This window comes from Arachis ipaensis, chromosome B08 (assembly GCF_000816755.2).
Source record: "Arachis ipaensis cultivar K30076 chromosome B08, Araip1.1, whole genome shotgun sequence".
NCBI lineage: Eukaryota > Viridiplantae > Streptophyta > Magnoliopsida > Fabales > Fabaceae > Arachis > Arachis ipaensis.
This window is the reverse complement of record NC_029792.2, coordinates 4,048,221-4,064,847: the sequence shown is the minus strand read 5'-3', so window position 1 is coordinate 4,064,847 and position 16,627 is coordinate 4,048,221. Positions and strand designations below refer to the sequence as shown.

The 16,627-nt window shown below is 39.5% G+C and overlaps 1 protein-coding gene and 1 long non-coding RNA gene across 5 annotated transcripts in view; one reads left to right on the top strand and one right to left on the bottom strand.

The window, feature by feature from the left end:
• The window catches only part of LOC107610430 (kiwellin-like), a 9,857-nt gene extending 4,623 nt beyond the window's left edge, over positions 1 to 5,234 (top strand). The window contains exon 2 of the mRNA XM_016312481.2: positions 4,687 to 5,234. Within this exon, the coding sequence (XP_016167967.1) occupies positions 4,687 to 5,065 (379 nt within the window). The 3' untranslated portion in view covers positions 5,066 to 5,234. The remainder of the gene's footprint in view (positions 1 to 4,686) is intronic.
• Positions 11,558 to 13,674, bottom strand: LOC107614232. Of its 4 annotated transcripts, none has more exons than XR_002351761.1 (5): positions 12,911 to 13,674; positions 12,451 to 12,825; positions 12,291 to 12,331; positions 12,074 to 12,196; positions 11,558 to 11,974 (listed from the first exon to the last, which is right to left on the bottom strand). It is a non-coding gene; the product is annotated as an uncharacterized LOC107614232 (long non-coding RNA). The 4 variants fall into 4 exon arrangements; XR_002351763.1 differs by having other exon boundaries at positions 12,451 to 12,814; XR_001614337.2 differs by having other exon boundaries at positions 12,451 to 12,778; positions 12,911 to 13,673.

Sequence of the window (16,627 nt, the reverse complement as noted above, 5' to 3'; positions counted from 1 at the left end):
TTTCTGCTTCTGCCGGTCCAAGACATTTTAAAAGTGGCCTAGAAATTCCTCGTTTGTATAACTCGGTTCCCATCAGAGTATATTGAGCCGCTTTGTGTCTAAATGACCTCGGCTCCTCTCCTTCTGGTATGTCTCCGCTTCTTATGTAGTTGACGAATACATTTCTCCAGTCTTCTTCCTGTGATATGCTAAAGACAGATTTTGTATCTAGACTAGTTTCCGTTAACGTAATATGATGAAGTTTTTCTGTTTGTTCCGTTAACCTATGCGTGGCTAGTTTTGACAGAATATCAGCTCTGCAATTTTCTTCTCGAGGTATGTGAAGTATTTCAAACTTTTTGAAAGACTGTACTAGGGTTTTTACCAAGCTTAGATATTTTTCTAAGATCTGTCTCGTACCTGGAATTGGTGGCTTACCTGTTGTACTACTAGTAGTGAATCACAGTGCACAGTCAGGGACGAGATTCTGACTTCCTTGGCCAGTCGTAATCCAGCCAGCAAAGCTTCATATTCGGCTTGATTGTTTGTTGTTTGGAAGAGGAACTTGATCGACTGTTCGGCCTGTACTCCTTCATCGTCTTTCAGAAGGATTCCTGCTCCGCATCCGTTTTCATTTGACGCGCCATCTACATATAGCTCCCAATTTTTGGTCTGTTCACTCTTGCATGTGAATTCGGCTACAAAATCAACTAGTCCCTAGGCCTTAGGTGAGCCTCTTGACTGATATGATATGTCAAATTCCGAGAGCTCAATCGCCCATTTCGTCATCCGTCCTGCCAGATCTGGTTTTGAGAGTATTTGTCGTAAAGGGTGCCCCGTGCATACTATGATCGGGTGCGTCTGAAAGTAATGTCTTAGGCGACGAGCTGTCATTATCAAACTAAGTGCTAGTTTCTCTATCGTTGGGTATCTGAGCTCGGCGCCCTGTAGGACTTTGCTCACGAAGTATACCGGGTGCTGCTCATTCCCTGTATCTGTTACGAGGACAAAGCTGAAGGTGTTAGCTGTAATTAAAAGGAAAAGTAGAAGAGGTTTACCTTGCTCGGGTTTCTGTAATATAGGTGGTGATGCGAGTATTTGTTTGAACTCGAAAAATGCTCTTTCGCAATCAGTTGTCCATGTGAACTTCTCCGACTTCTTTATTGTTTTGAAGAAATGGTAAGATCTTGTTGCTGCAGCTGGCAGGAATCTTGATAACGCGGCCAAGCGCCCCGTTAGTCGCTGGACCTCCTTAATTGTTGTTGGTGATTGCATGTTTAATATGGCTCGACATTTTTTCTGGGTTGGCTTCTATACCTCGGTTTGTTAACAGAAAACCGAGGAACTTTCCTTGTTTTACTCCAAACGCGCATTTGTCGGGATTTAGCCTCATGTTATGTGTTCGTAGTTGTTGAAAAACTTCTTTTAAGTCGGCTTCGTGCTATTCTTCCAAGCTGGATTTGACAACCATGTCATCGACATAGATTTCAATACTTCTTCCGATTTGGTCTTTGAATACCTTGTCCATTAGTCTCTGATAAGTGGCACCTGCATTTTTTAGTCCAAAAGGCATTACCTTATAGCAGAAATTACCTTGGTCGGTTATGAATGTTGTTTTATCTTCGTCGTCTGGGTGCATTTGGATCTGATTATATCCTGAGTAGGCATCCATAAAGCGTAGCACTTTGTATCCTGAGGTATCATCTACGAGTCTGTCAATGTTTGGCAGAGGATATGATTCATTTGGGCAAGCTTTGTTCAGGTCTGTAAAATCTACACACATTCGCCAGCTTCCAGTATTCTTTTTTACCATGACCACGTTGGCTAGCCATGAAGAGAATCGGACTTCTCTGATAAAACCTGCGTCCAGAAGCTTTTGGGTTTCTATTGCTGCTGCAGTCCTTCTTTCTGTTCCCAAGTTTCGTTTTTTCTGCCGTATAGGTCGGACGTTTGGATTAATTGCCAGCTTGTGGCAAATGAAGTTTGGATCGATCCCCGGCATGTCGGCAGGTGTCCAAGCAAATAGGTCAGCGTTGTCTTTCAGAATGTCCTTCAAAAGTTGCTTTCTTCCTGCAGAAAAAGCTGATCCAATGTTAGTATATTGATTATCTGTATGTAGTTCTACCTTTTCCAGGTCGTCCGTTGGGGAAGGCCGGTCGTAGTCATCTCTCGGATCCATGTCTGTCAGTCGCGGGGTATTCTCTGAATTGTACACCGAGTTTATTCTCGGGATTGTGTCTTTTGCACGGCCCAGCAAACTCGCATTGTAGCATTGCCTGGCTTCTTTATGATCGGCATGAACCGTGGATATTGTGTTGTCCTGCAAAGAAAATTTGACGCACAAGTGAACAGTGGAGACGATGGCTCCGAAGGAGTTCAAAGAGGGGCGTCCCAAAATGATGTTGTAGGGGCTGGCGCAGTCGACTACTAGGAATTGAATGTCTAGGGTCTTGGAGTTTGGTGGCTTGCCTAGTGTTGTTCTTATCCAGACATAGCCTGATATCGGGACTCTTTCGCCCGAAAAACCTGCCAGCTCTCCTCCTGATGGTTGTAGTGAGTTGTCGCTCAATTGCATCTTCTTGAATGTGGAATAGAACAGGACATTTGCACTGCTTCCTGGGTCGAGTAACACCTTCTTCACAGTTAACGGTCCCATGCTAACCGAGATTACGACTGGGTCATCTAAGTTAGGCGCTCTTGATTTGAAGTCACTGGCGCCGAAGTTAATATCGGCTGAGGGTGTTGGCTTTTGGGAGTTCTGTCGGGTATCCTTCATCGTTAACATGGCCCTGTAACTTCGTTTCCTGGCTGTGTTCGTCATTCCTCCCCCTGCGAACCCTCCTGAAATGTAGTTTATGACTCCTTTGGCGGTTGGGGTTTCGATTGGGTCTCGCCATGATCCCTTGTCCCTGCGGTCCGAGTTATGCTTCGGTTTACTGATATCTACTTCCTTCTGATTTCTTGAGCTGATGTATTTGTCTAATAGCCCCTGTCGTGCCAGTCTTTCCAGCAAATCTTTAGCAGCTACACACTCGTCTGTAGTGTGACCGAACTTCTGGTGGAAAGCACAATGTTTTCCTTTGTCCACATACCTCTGGTCCTGGTACGTTCCGGCCTTGACTGGCAGTTTGATCAATCTGTTGTGGAGTATGTCTTTTATGATGTCCTCCCTCCTCGTATTAAACCTGGTATATGAATCAAACTTTGGGGTCAGTTTAAAGGATTTTCTATGTTCATTGATGTTAGGCCTGTTCGGTTTGTCCTCATCCTTTCGCGAGGTCGGTCGTTCGTTCCTTCGCGTTTCACGAAGTTCTTCTATTTCAATTTGTCCCGTAGCTTTGTCTCAGAATTCCTCTAGCGTTTTTGGTTTTGCCACGGCTATGGCTTCTTGGAATTTCCCTGGTCAGAGCCCGCTTTTAATGGCGTGTAGTTGTACTTCTGGGTTTAGGTCGGGGATCTCCATGGCCGCCGTGGTGAAGCGCGTCATGTACTCCTTGAGGCTTTCGTGTGGTCCCTACTTGATGGTACTTAGATAGTCCGAATCTCTGACATATATTTTTGATGCTGCGAAATGATTGATAAACATTTTGGCAAACTCGTCGAAGCTAGTTATGGATCCTGCAGGCAGATTAGAGAACCACAATAGGGCGGCTTCGTCCAGAAAAGTGGGAAAAGAGCGGCACAGGATGGGGTCGCAATCACTGTTGAGGAACATCATGGACTCGAACTTGGTGACGTGGACCTTCGGGTCCCCGATGCCTTTGTATGGCGTCAGGGTCATTGGAAGTGTAAAGTTCAGGGGCATTTTGTAGTTCATTATCTCTTCAGAGAATGGATTGGCTCGTCTCCTCTCGTTCTTGGGGAGAGTTTCCGCTGTTTTGGCGTTGGATTCTGACTGATGTTCTTCGTTCTGCTCTAGATTCGTCTTTTTGCTATGCTCCTTCCGGTCTCCGTTGTTTTGTAGGGCTGCTAATAGTTCGGCCATTCGTTGGTTTTCCGCTGATAGAGCGGCGTTTGCGGCAAGGAGATCAGCATTCACCTGGGGAGAGTGATGAGTTTTGGAATGATCTGTCATCGTCTTGTTCCTGCAAAAAAGGAAGGAAAAGAAAAGTGCGCAGATATGGGTGAGAAGTTGTAAACGGGTATATTCTCGGCGGGGAGAAGTTTAACGTCGGCCCCACGGTGGGCGCCAAATGTTCTGGCAAGGATATTGCGCGTGATCTATACGTCGGTCTTGTGTCACCGTAAGGGTCCCTGAGCCGATGTTAATTGTGAGCCGACGTCACCCTTGCGAACTCGAACCCGAGCGTGGTACCTGCAAAAAGGACTCCGACGCCCAAGTCAGCAATAAAATAGAGTTTTTCTAAAACTATAGGTGTAACTTGAAGATAACTGATGTAGGATGAAGTCAAGTAATTCTGGTAGGCGGTGAGTAATGTGTCGCCCTTTGTTTCCTGTTTTATAGGCTTAGTGTGGAGCATTTTCGGTCGGTCTTTTTCCGAGATCTCCATGAGTGGATTGATCCGGATATGCTGGTAAAAGACGTTGGCCCCGTGATTCGAGTATATGGGCAGTTTTTGATATCTTACCGTTGCGTCGAGGTATATCTCGGATATGACCGAGATTGTTGGGTGCAGTACAATACATAAAAATGACATTAAACTAAAAAATTTCTTTTTAATAATATATATAATTTTGCGAATGCAGGTGCTCCCCTCCGGTGTCGTCCTCCACAAAGGCAATACTCACCCTGAACGACTTCAGTGAAGGAGGCGACGGTGGTGCTCCATCTGAGTGTGACGACCAGTACCACCAAAACTCGGAGCCAGTGGTGGCGCTGTCCACTGGGTGGTTCAACAAAGGGGCGTTGTGCTTGAGATATTTAACGATCACCTCAACAAGAACCGGGAGGAGCGTGAGGGCGAAGGTGGTGGACGAGTGCGACTCCGTTCACGGCTGCGACGAGGAGCATGCAGGGCAGCCACCATGCCGGAACAACATCGTGGATGGATCGCAGGCGGTGTGGGATGCTCTAGGGCTGCACTCGAATGTTGGGGAAGAAAACGTTACTTGGGCAACGGCCTGAAAATAATAATGTTACGTGGATTAATTAATAATAATTAAATAAGGGCAAGCATATATTTAGCTTCTTGTTATGTTTTATTTTCGGGAATTTCATAGCCAAAAGAAAATATGTAATGTAATGTAATGAATCGGAGTTAAAACAGAGTTCCAGACTCAAATAATATTGGAAGAGTTTTAAGTATATCGGAAACACTAATGTTCCAGTTATTTTAACCGTTGATATAAATTATAAAAAATATATATAATATATATTAATTAAAATCAACAGTTAAAATAATTGGAATACTGATATTTTTCGATACACTTAAAATTTCAATAATATTATACATCCATATATAGCTATAGTTCAACTATATATATTATACTTTAATTTGTGTTAAAATCTTGAAGATGAGCTTAGTCTACTTTTGTAATTGGTTTATTGATTTTTTAGTCAAATTAATTTGTCTGATCTAATTTTGACAAAAATAATACAATTTAATTAATTATATGTATTAAATTTTAATTATTAAAAAATATCTTTAAAAAAAATATTTTAGACATCTTTATTTGAGTAACTCTGTTTATCATATTGCTAATTGCAAAGCCTAAATGAGTGTGATATACCAACTGAACCTTTATTTACACTATCATGCATGTGCATTTTCCCACAATTTTTTTTAGAAAATAATTAATTAGGTAGTAAAAGGCCCAAGTTGTATATTAGTCAAAGTCAACTTTATGTTGTTACCATCACAATGAATACTGTATTATATTTCTTACGTCTCGAAAAAAAACGAGTTTTGGATAAAATAAAATTTAAATTAAATTAAATTAAATTAATTATTGTAACTCACTTTTTTTCTGAAATTTTTGATTTTAGTCGTCCATGACCAGCAAACCTCCTTTTTTCTCAAGAATCTTGGCCCTAGTCATTTACGATTAACGGGCCAACAAATAGTTCAAACAAAAAAGCCTATAAATCAACTAGAATCAACAATAGGCCACACAACATAATAAAACACAAGATAACTTCATCATCAATCTTATACTCGTTCTTGTTAAGAGATCATTTACTGACTAGAGCATCGGAATCTTTTTTTCAGGTACCACGCTCGGGTTTGAGTTCGTAAGAGTGCTCCCCTTCCAAGTTGAGACGTCGAGTTCTCCAGAAATTTCACCAACCAAATACCTCGGAGAAGAGTATCCTTGTTAGAACATTTGACACCCACCGTGGGGCCCAGCCTCACTTTTAGCTTTGATATAACACTACTACAATCGATTTGTGCTTTCTTTTCTTTTATGCAAGAGCCAAAACATGACGGATCATTCAGTGACTCCTCAGACCAATCCAACCAACGCCGAACTCTTGGCCGCTAACGCCGCCCTACAGGCGGAAAACCAACGAATAGCCAAACTGTTAGCAACCATACAGAACAACGGCGAAGAAAAGAACGAGAACAAGAAGGCCAATGTCGACCTCCATGAGAAACGTCAGTCGGAGTCAAACGCAAAGACAGGAAAAACACCTCTCAAAACAGAAAGACGATGGACTGGCCCTTTCTCAGAAGAAATAATGAATTTTAAAATGTCTAAAAATTTTACACTCCCAATGACTTTAATGACGTACAAGGGATTGGAGATCCTAAAATTCATGTCAAAAAATTCGAATCCATAATGTTTCTCAATAGTGACTCCGATCCCATCTTGTGCTTATCTTTTCTAGATGGAGCTGCTTTATTGTGGTTTTCTAACTTACCTGCAGGTTCAATATCAAGCTTCAACGAATTTGCCAGACTATTCGTAACCACTTCACGGCGTCCAAAATTTATGTGCGAGATTCAGACTATCTCAGTACAATCAAGCAAGGACAACATGAGAGTTTGAAGGACTACATGACGCGCTTCCGAACAGCGGCTATGGAAATTCCAGACCTCAATCCGAAAGTGCAACTACACGTGATAAAAAGTGGCCTCCGACCTGAAAAATTCCAGGAAGCAATAGCAGTCGCAAAACCGAAGACATTGGAAGAGTTTAGAGAGAAGGCAACCGGACAAATTGAAATCAAAGAATTACGTGAAGCTCGGAGAAACGAAAGGACGTTATCTCGAAAGGAAGAAGAAAAACCCCCAGGCCTCAGAATAAATATCCCAAAAAGCCTTTCAAATTAACACTAAAATTCAATTCGTACACCAAGTTCAATACCAAAAGGGAAGACATCATAAATAAAATACTGCACAACAAGTTGATCAAACCGCCGAGCAAAGCAGGGATGTACCAAGATAAAAAAAAAAAGTAGGTAGGCAGAAGTAAACATTGCACATTTTATCAGAAGTACGGCCATACCACTGACGAATGCATAGTAGCTGAAGACTTATTGAAAAGATTAGCAAGACAAGGCCTACTGGACAAATATGTCACTTCCAGAAGCCAGAAGGAATCAAGGGATACTGACAAACCGAGCTATCGCTCTGACCACAAAGAAAAAGGAACCTGGCATGGACCGATCGAAACTCCTACATCTAAAGGGGTAATAAACTACATCTCAGGTGGTTTTGCAGGGGGAGGAACAACCAATACAGCTAGGAAAAAAAGTTACAGAGCCATGATGACAATGGAAGGATCTCGGCAAAGGATCCAAACGTCGGCTCCAACGGCCCAAACCACCTTCAGTCCATCCGACGTTAAGTCATAATACCCAAACTTGGATGATCCAATGGTAATCTCAATACGTATGGGAGAACTAACAATAAAAAAGGTTCTACTCAACCCAAGGAGTAGCGCCGACGTCTTATTCTACTCCACCTTCAAGAAGATGCAACTTAGCGACAAAGTACTTCAACCGTCACCCGGGGAATTGGTAGGGTTCTCCGGGAAAAGAGTCCCTATATCAGGTTACGTATGGCTGAGAATAACGCTAGGGGAGTCTCCGGACTCAAAAACCCTAGATATTCAATTTTTAGTAGTCGATTGTGCAAGTCCCTATAATGTTATTTTGGGACGCCCGTCCCTTAACTCCTTCGGAGCTATAATCTCCATAGTTCACCTCTGTGTTAAGTTTTCTGTGTAGGATAACACAATAACAACAATCTATGCGGACCACAAGGAGGCCAGATAATGCTACAATGCAGACTTGAAAGTCACCCCAAAGGAGATGATCACAAGGGTCCACTCTGTTTACAACTCGAAAAGCATTCCAACCTTGGCCAAGCTGGATCCAAGGAACAGCAACAGTCGTTCTGCCCCAACGGGTGACTTAGAACAGGTACAACTTGGAAAAGCAGAACAGTTTACTAACATCGGCGCTGTTTTCTCTGTAGAAACAAAACAGAACCTAATTGACACATTAAAATCGAACCCCGACCTATTCGCATGGACACCCGCCGACATGTCACGAATCGATCCGAACTTTGTATGCCACAGGCTAGCAGTCAACCCCAACGCCCAACCTATAAGACAAAAGAAACGAAACTTAAGCACAGAAAGAAGGAATACATCAAATGCAGAAACACAGAAATTACTTGATACAGGTTTCATCCGAGAAACTTGCTTCTCATCATGGCTAGCGAACGTGGTAATGGTTAAGAAGAGCTCGGGAAAGCGGCGCATGTGCGTAGACTTCACAGATCTGAACAAAGCCTGTCTAAAGGACTCCTATCCGCTACCAAATATTGACAGACTGGTAGACGACACTTCAGGGTATCAAGTACTCAGTTTTATGGATGCCTATTCCGGTTATAATAAAATACAAATGCACCTTGATGACGAAGAAAAAACAGCATTTGTAACAGACCAAGATAATTTTTGCTATAAAGTCATGTCTTTCAGACTAAAAAATACAGAAGTAACATATCTGAGACTAATGGACAAGGTATATAAAGATCAAATTGGTCAGAACATTGAGATATACGTTGATGATATGGTGGTCAAGTTGAGCTCGAAACAGCAACATGAGACCGATCTTAACGAGATTTTTCAGCAACTCAGAAATTACAATATGACACTAAATCCAGAGAAATGCGTATTTGGAGTACATGGAGGTAAATTCCTCGGATTCCTACTGATGAACAGGGGGATAGAAGCCAACCCCGAAAAATGCTAGGCTGTAATAAACATGCAATCACCTCGGTCAATCAAAGAAGTGGAGCAACTCACAGGTCGTCTAGCAACCCTGTCCCGATTATTGCCTGCAGCAGCTGCCAAGTCATATCATTTCTTCAACACTTTAAGAAAGGCCAAAAAGTTTCTTTGGCCAGACGAATATGAAAAAGCCTTTATCGAATTCAAAAACCTGCTCGGTTCACCACCTATCCTCAAGAAGCCTCAACAAGGTAAACCCCTTTTCGTATTCCTTTGAATTTCAACTAACATGGTTAGATCCGTGCTTGTAACAGAAACAGGAAAAGAGCAACACCCAGTATAATTTGTGAGCAAAGTATTATAAAACACCGAAACAAGGTACCTGACAATAGAAAAACTAGCATTTGGCTTGGTCACCACAACTCAGCGTCTACGACATTACTTTCAGACACATCAAACAATAGTTCGGACTGGCCAACCCCTACGTCAAATACTATCAAAACCAGACCTAGCGGGATGACTTATAAAGGGGGCAATAGAGCTCTCCGAATTCGACATCTTCTATCAGTCACGAGGATCTCCTAAAATACAAGCACTTGCCGACTTCATATAAGAGTTTACCGACCTTAAAGAATCAGTCAAGACATGGGAACTATATGTAGATAGTGCATCAAATGAAAGCGGATATGGAACAAGAATCCTACTCAGGGATGACATTGGAGTCCGATCCGAGCAGTCAATCAAATTTCTATTTCAAGCAACCAATAACCAAGATGAATATGAGGCACTCCTAGCAGGCCTCCGGTTAGCAGAACAAATAGGAGTAAACAACCTAAAGGTATATTGTGATTCCTTGCTTGTAGTGCAACAAGTAACTGGTAACTTTCAGGTACGAGATCAACTCTTAGAAAAGTATTTAATTTCGAAAAAAATAAGTTATACCTCGGTTGGATAAAATGAAATTCAAATTAAATTAAACTTATTATCGTAACCCACTTCCCTTCGAGATTCTCGTCCCTAGTCGTCCATGACCAGCGGACTCCCTTTCTTCCCGAGAATCTCAACCCTAGCCATTTACGACTAATGGACCGACGAATAGTTCAAACAAAAGAGCCTATAAATCAACTAGAATCAACAATAGGCCACACAACATAACAAAACACAAGATAACTTCATCATCAATCTTATACTCGTTCTTGTTAAGAGATCATTTATTGACTTGAGCGTCGGAGTTTTTTTTGCAGGTACCACACTCGGGTTCAAGTTCGCAAGGGTGCTTCACTTCCAAGTTGAGTCGCCGAATTCTCCAAAAATTTAACTGACCAAATATTTCGGAGAAGAGTATCCTCGCCAGAACAAATACTATACAAAAATTGACGAGAATTTTACATTATACTCAAAGAAATGAAGAATAGGTGATTAAGGATCAGGGTGACCACCTTCATTTGTACTTTTGGTTGTTAATTAAAGTTTTAAGGTAAATGAATATTTGTATATAAGTTGATAGTTAAAAATTATTAAATAATTTGATATATTTAATTAAATAATTATCTAACAATTTTTAATTGTCAAACATCCTCCTCAATGTCTCATTAAAAAAAAGTCGAAAAGAGAATCCTGAATTCTCAGGTCCAAAAATATTTTATAAGGATCAAGCCACTGGATGGGCTTAATCATCATTAATTTCAAGATTTTCAACCCAAAATAAATAAGTTATGGAGCAAATCCTAGATTGAGGATCACTTGTGGGAATGGCGTAATTCTAAATTGCTAATCCATGTTCCCCACGGCCGTGGAAGAAAAATTCCTTTTCGGCGGTAAAGTATTCTAATAGTATATCTGAAAACGCTTAATTACCTTGCAGCCTTTAGTAATTCTCTCATTCTCACCCATTGGTATATTCAATGCATCTAAAAAATTAAAAGCTAGGTGTTAAAAACTCCAACCTAGTATTCAAGGGAATGTCTTAGGTGGGGAAAGTATTTTCTGGTGCTTGAAGCACCAAGGAAAAAGATTCTTGATGGAGGGTCCAGATTACTCTAAGCAAGAAGTTGTTAGCATTGTTAAGTTTGACCCATGATTTAATGTATTTACGAACCGGTATAGCAGATGGTTTGGTCAGACCGGTGGTTTTATGTACTTTTTTTTTTGGATAGGATATATTGATGAGTAAAAAATAGGTAATTTTCTATGTCCAAGTTGCTTAAGTTAGCATATTCCAACAATGTTAGTACTTAGTAATACTAATAACAACGTTTATTAGTTTTGAAAATTATCAATTTTATTTTATAAAAAGTTTTCCCTATTTTTAATATTGGTTCGTCTCATTCAACACTCAACAGTCTCCACCGCCAAAGCAGCTACCAGAGCATTCGAAAATCCATCTTCAAAACCAAATGATCCTTTCTTTCTGGTCCATCTTTTTACACCTCCCTTGAAAGAATAGGTGATTATATAATGAGTCATTAAAGTCTGTGGTACATACAAAATTTAAATCTCTAATCTGATCAATTGTCGATCCCAACAAGTAAGATACATATCCTTTTGATTAAAGGCCATCTCCATCGAGGATAATTCTATTTACTGTAGCAGTAATGTGTACAAGGTGAACTCAAACACATTGATTCTCCCTAATCTATTATCCTAATTTCTAACTAATCTAACGGAACTAAACTAAGATTTTCACCACATTGCACTCTAATTTCTGGCCTACCATTTTTTTTTATTAGCTCTTCAGTATTAGAAATCCTTTTTACAAAATAATGCACACCACAAACCACTTCTAGCAGTTGTGCTGCCACCAAAAATCCATCCAATATGAAACAGCAAACCATGTTCACAGCAACACTACCTGAAATAACAATGCAATCACAAATTTAGCCATCATTCCATCTGCAAAAAATTAAAGCATTACAGCGAGGGAGATATAAAGAGAATCAAAAGCACACACCTAGTCCATGAATTGAAGCTGCACACTCAAAAGAAGCCGTGAAGCAAATCATTTTCTTCGGCAGAACACCACACATTGGCCATGCTTCAGAATCACTCCTTGAGCAACTCGCTGAATCTGAATCTGCAAAGATTAAAATAAGAGTAAATTTTAAGTTTCTCTGCTAACAAATTGTCTCAAGAACAAACCAAATAACAGCTAGAAGCAAATTTAGTACCACTAGAGAAGAATCACTACTTGAACTGCTGGAGTCAATTCCTGTCCATTTGATCACAGTAACAAATTAGTATATATGGTAAGAAAATAAGTACGATGCTATATAAAATAAGTCCAACTCATTCAACAGATAAATGCACAAAAAATGAGAGGGCTTTTACCCCATTGAATTTATTGGATGCTGCATTGTTGTTGTTCAAGTTGCCAAGTAGTGCCTGCCGCTTAATTTTGCTCATCATCTTCTTCCAATTGGTCAATAATCGATCAAGTTCTCAAAGGGTTTCAGTGTCAACAGCCTCAATATCAAGCTCAATCTCATCCTCGTCTTGCTTCAGATTCCCATTCCTATTCCTTATGATCTGTATCACCTGCTCCATTTTCTCAGGAGGCAAACTCTGCAACCCAATACCTAACTTGTGTTTCTCCTCAAGGCTCATCTCCCTCTTATTGGGGTCCTTTGCCTTATTGGGTCCTTCTCCCTACAAACAACTTTGAAGTATCTCAGCATCTCATCGTGAAGCCTCTCTATATTTTTCCTAGGCACCGAAAATAGAGTCTCACGTGATAGAAATTATGCAACAACAACATAAAAGAGGGATTGATGAAACTGAAGAAACTCACCAGTTTGAGATCACCTTTGCGGGCGCAAACATGAAGAGAAGTCCAACCTCTATCTTCTGTACCAACGCTAGGCTTCAGCATGCGCCTCCTCAACGGGATTCTCCTGAACAACACTGGCTGCGCCTCCAGCATCTCTTCTCACTCCAACACCCAAAAACGACACCCCCAAAATAAAAACGACGATCCAATAAAAAAAACCCCTAAAATACAAATCCCCAAAACGACTATTCTTTGTTTTCGCAGGAAACAGCAGGGAACAGACAAGAGTAATAGACGTATAAAGGGGGAAATTAACGAGAGTGATGAGCGACGCAACAGGGATTAAAAGGATTCAAGCCAGGACTGAATACGCGAAGGTTCTGAAGGGCAAGGATGGAGTCCATGAAGGGAGAAGAGTTGATGATCATAATTGATTATGCGAATATTAGGGTTTTTGATGAAGAAAGATGAGTATTGAGAGTGGGATCAGGGGATTGAGGTGATTAATGGGAATCAGATGAATCCTTTCTTGATTAGGATTAGGGTTGATGGGAACATGGAGATCAATCCTTTCTTCATGATCTTCTGTAGAACCTGTGAGCAGGACTTCATCAAGTTTCAATCTCTGAATTCGATCGTTTCAAATCTTTGGTGATGGAATTCACCGGAAACAGCTGTTTGTCGCCGGAGACTTTCTTGGTGGACGATTTTTGGGAGGGCCATTAAAGCTCTGCCTGGATTAAAATTCTCTATTCTCGACCCCAATCCAATTTACCCATACATTCAAATTTAACCCACATATTAATGAAAGTTTATTTGTGAACTTTTTATTATTTGTGAACCGGCCCCAATATTTTTTATTAATTTATTTCATTACCTGGTCCATCAAGGACCAGAAAATACTTTCCCCACCGTAGAAAGCTCCTTCTCTTGTAGCAAAGTTTATGATGAAAGTGTAGCTTTCTTTTTCCAATATTGAAACAAGAAAAGGTCAAAAATAAAAACCTTATTGACGTAGTATGGGTCATGCAACTTGATATGGATCTTAGAAAGCATAGTTTGTCCGCTGCTATTCATGAGCCCAGGATGAAATGGACCATCATCCATCTACAATGGTGAGGTATATTTCGTTGATATGGCCTCCAAGAAAATGAGAAAAAACACGGCCTCCAAAGTTGATAATATAAGTTGGACAAAACTTAAAAAAAACGCTGACAATAAAGACCATTGAGATAAGACACACATTCGTCCAAGAAAAACCCAACAACTGGTCAGCTGCGAAATTACGATAAAAATAGAAAGGCAAAAATTCACTTGCTGTCGACTTTATATGAAGTTATTTTTAGATGAATGATACGTACTACTATTTGTTTTAAAAAAAATAGTTTATTTTATATAAATAATTTAATTAAAAAATCAATTGATGTAGCTATAATGTTAGATTTTTTATCGTATTTTATTTTAAAAACAAATTGACTAATTTAAATTAAAAAATTGTAGTTAATTGTTTACTATATAATTTTTTTGGCGAAAGCTAGTGCACTCTAGGCAAAGTAGGGAGTGCAGCACTCTTTAAAAGTTAACCTGCTATCAAAAGTAATTAGGTAAATTAAATTTATTTATTATTGTTTTTTTTTTGTCATGGGCTGAACAAACAAACCGGCACTAACAAAAAAAACTAATTCGCTCGTTTAAATTTTTTTAATGATTTTTAATTATAATTTTGGTTAAAAATTATATAATAAACAAATAAAAACTACAATTTCTCAATTTAAATTAGTCCATTTGTTTTTAAAATAAAATACGGTGAAAAATCTAACATCATAATTATATCAATTGATTTTTTAATTAAATCATTTGTATAAAATAAATCAGTTTTTTTTAAACCAAATAATAACACGCGTCATTCATCCAAAAACAACTTCATATAAAGCCAATTGCAAGTGAGTTTCCACCTTTACATGTAGCTATGCTTTGCATATTCTTGCATTTTATAAAATTTGGAGCCTAGAGATTTATAAGAGTTAAAAGCTAAAATACTAAGCCAACGAGTAATAGCTTAAATGGCATAGTCTCTCCATACTCAATTAAGAGGTTGCGAATTCGAGTCTCCTAACTTGGGTAAAAAATAAAAAAATAAAAAAAAGTACTGTGTCACCAAAAAAAAACTAGGGATGTCAATGGGGCAGGGCGGGGCGGGGGATGCCTCCCTACTCTCCATCCCCGCCCTCAGATTTGCTCCCCATCCCCATTCCCCACGGGTCCCATTTTCCGCGGGACCCCCATTTCCCATGTACATAATAGTTCTAATTAATTATTAATTTTCATATGAATAGAGTTACAAGTATCTATCTTATACAAAAATTGCAAGATTTTATACAAAAAAGTCTAAATGACACAATGGTGACTTCTTTCGAAATAACGCAATGGGGACGCAACGACGAGCCAAAGGACAAAGTAGTAGACGAGGTGGGAGACGCGACAACAGAGAGGAGAATACAGAGTTACAAAACGCGGTAAGGGTGATGGCACGGTGAGGTGTGACGATGCGGTGAGAAGGGTGACGAGGGGATGGCTGCAGAGAGGTTGGATGAAGTATGGACTGCCTTAGGAATCTCTGAATTGAAGAAGGGTTATGCAAATAAAGATTAGGAGTTTTGGGTTTTATATATATGTGTGTGTGAGAAATGTCTAAAAAACATATATGAGAAATAAACTATTAAGGATAATTCAAGGAATTCATACATTTCGGGGAATAGCGGGGACGGGGCGGGGATCCTCGCTCGGGTTCCCGCGCCTGGTTTGGGGGAATTTCGTCCTCCATCCCCATCCCCGCGGGAAAAATTCCCCACAATCGGATCCCCATTCGAGGCAGTCCCCGCAGGGATTCCCGCGTCTCGGGAAATTTTGCCATCCCTAAAAAAAACCCACAAGTTCTACCGTTAGTCAACAATGTTCCATTACCATGTAGTGCTCCATTATAAGGATTAATGCTCCATTATAAGGATTAATGCTCCATGGATAAATTTAGTATTCCAATATTAACTAATGGTAATTGGTAGATGGTAATTGGTAGGGCATCTACTCCCAATACGGATTTTAACTATTAACATAACATTAATTATTATTTTTAAATACTCTTTTTTAAATATAACCATGGCTGATGCGTTCTAAACAAAAATAACAAATAAAATACTCTTTAAATTCTAAAGCTTAAATGAGTTAAATATTAAATTTTAAATTTTAAATTTTAAATTTTTCTTTTCATTCATGTTAGACTTGACCGCGTAATTCCATTCATAGATACTTGACTTACGGGCTATGTCTACAGCCCAAAAATATTAATCACGACACATACAGTAGATTAACCTTTATCCAACAAATTAACAGTATTAATTTTAGTTGATTCTATGATTTGTTTGCTGACTAATTTATTGTGGTCCTTACCATTTAAGAAGACCGGGAAGACTGGTGCCATTAATGTTACCTCCCATGAATACTAATGACGAAGTCTACTTGCGTTTGTTTCACCCAAGTTGGCGTCCATATATGGTTTGTTTTTTTGTTTCTTTTATTTTGTTTGTTTTGGTCTTTTTGAGTAATGTTGATTGGTGGTTGCTGAGTTTTATTATACCTTCCTTCGTTTTTACAGTAAAATAAAAATTCACATGTAATTATTTTTATATGAAGTTAATATTTAAAAATTATTAGATAATTTAATAAATTTAATTAAATTAT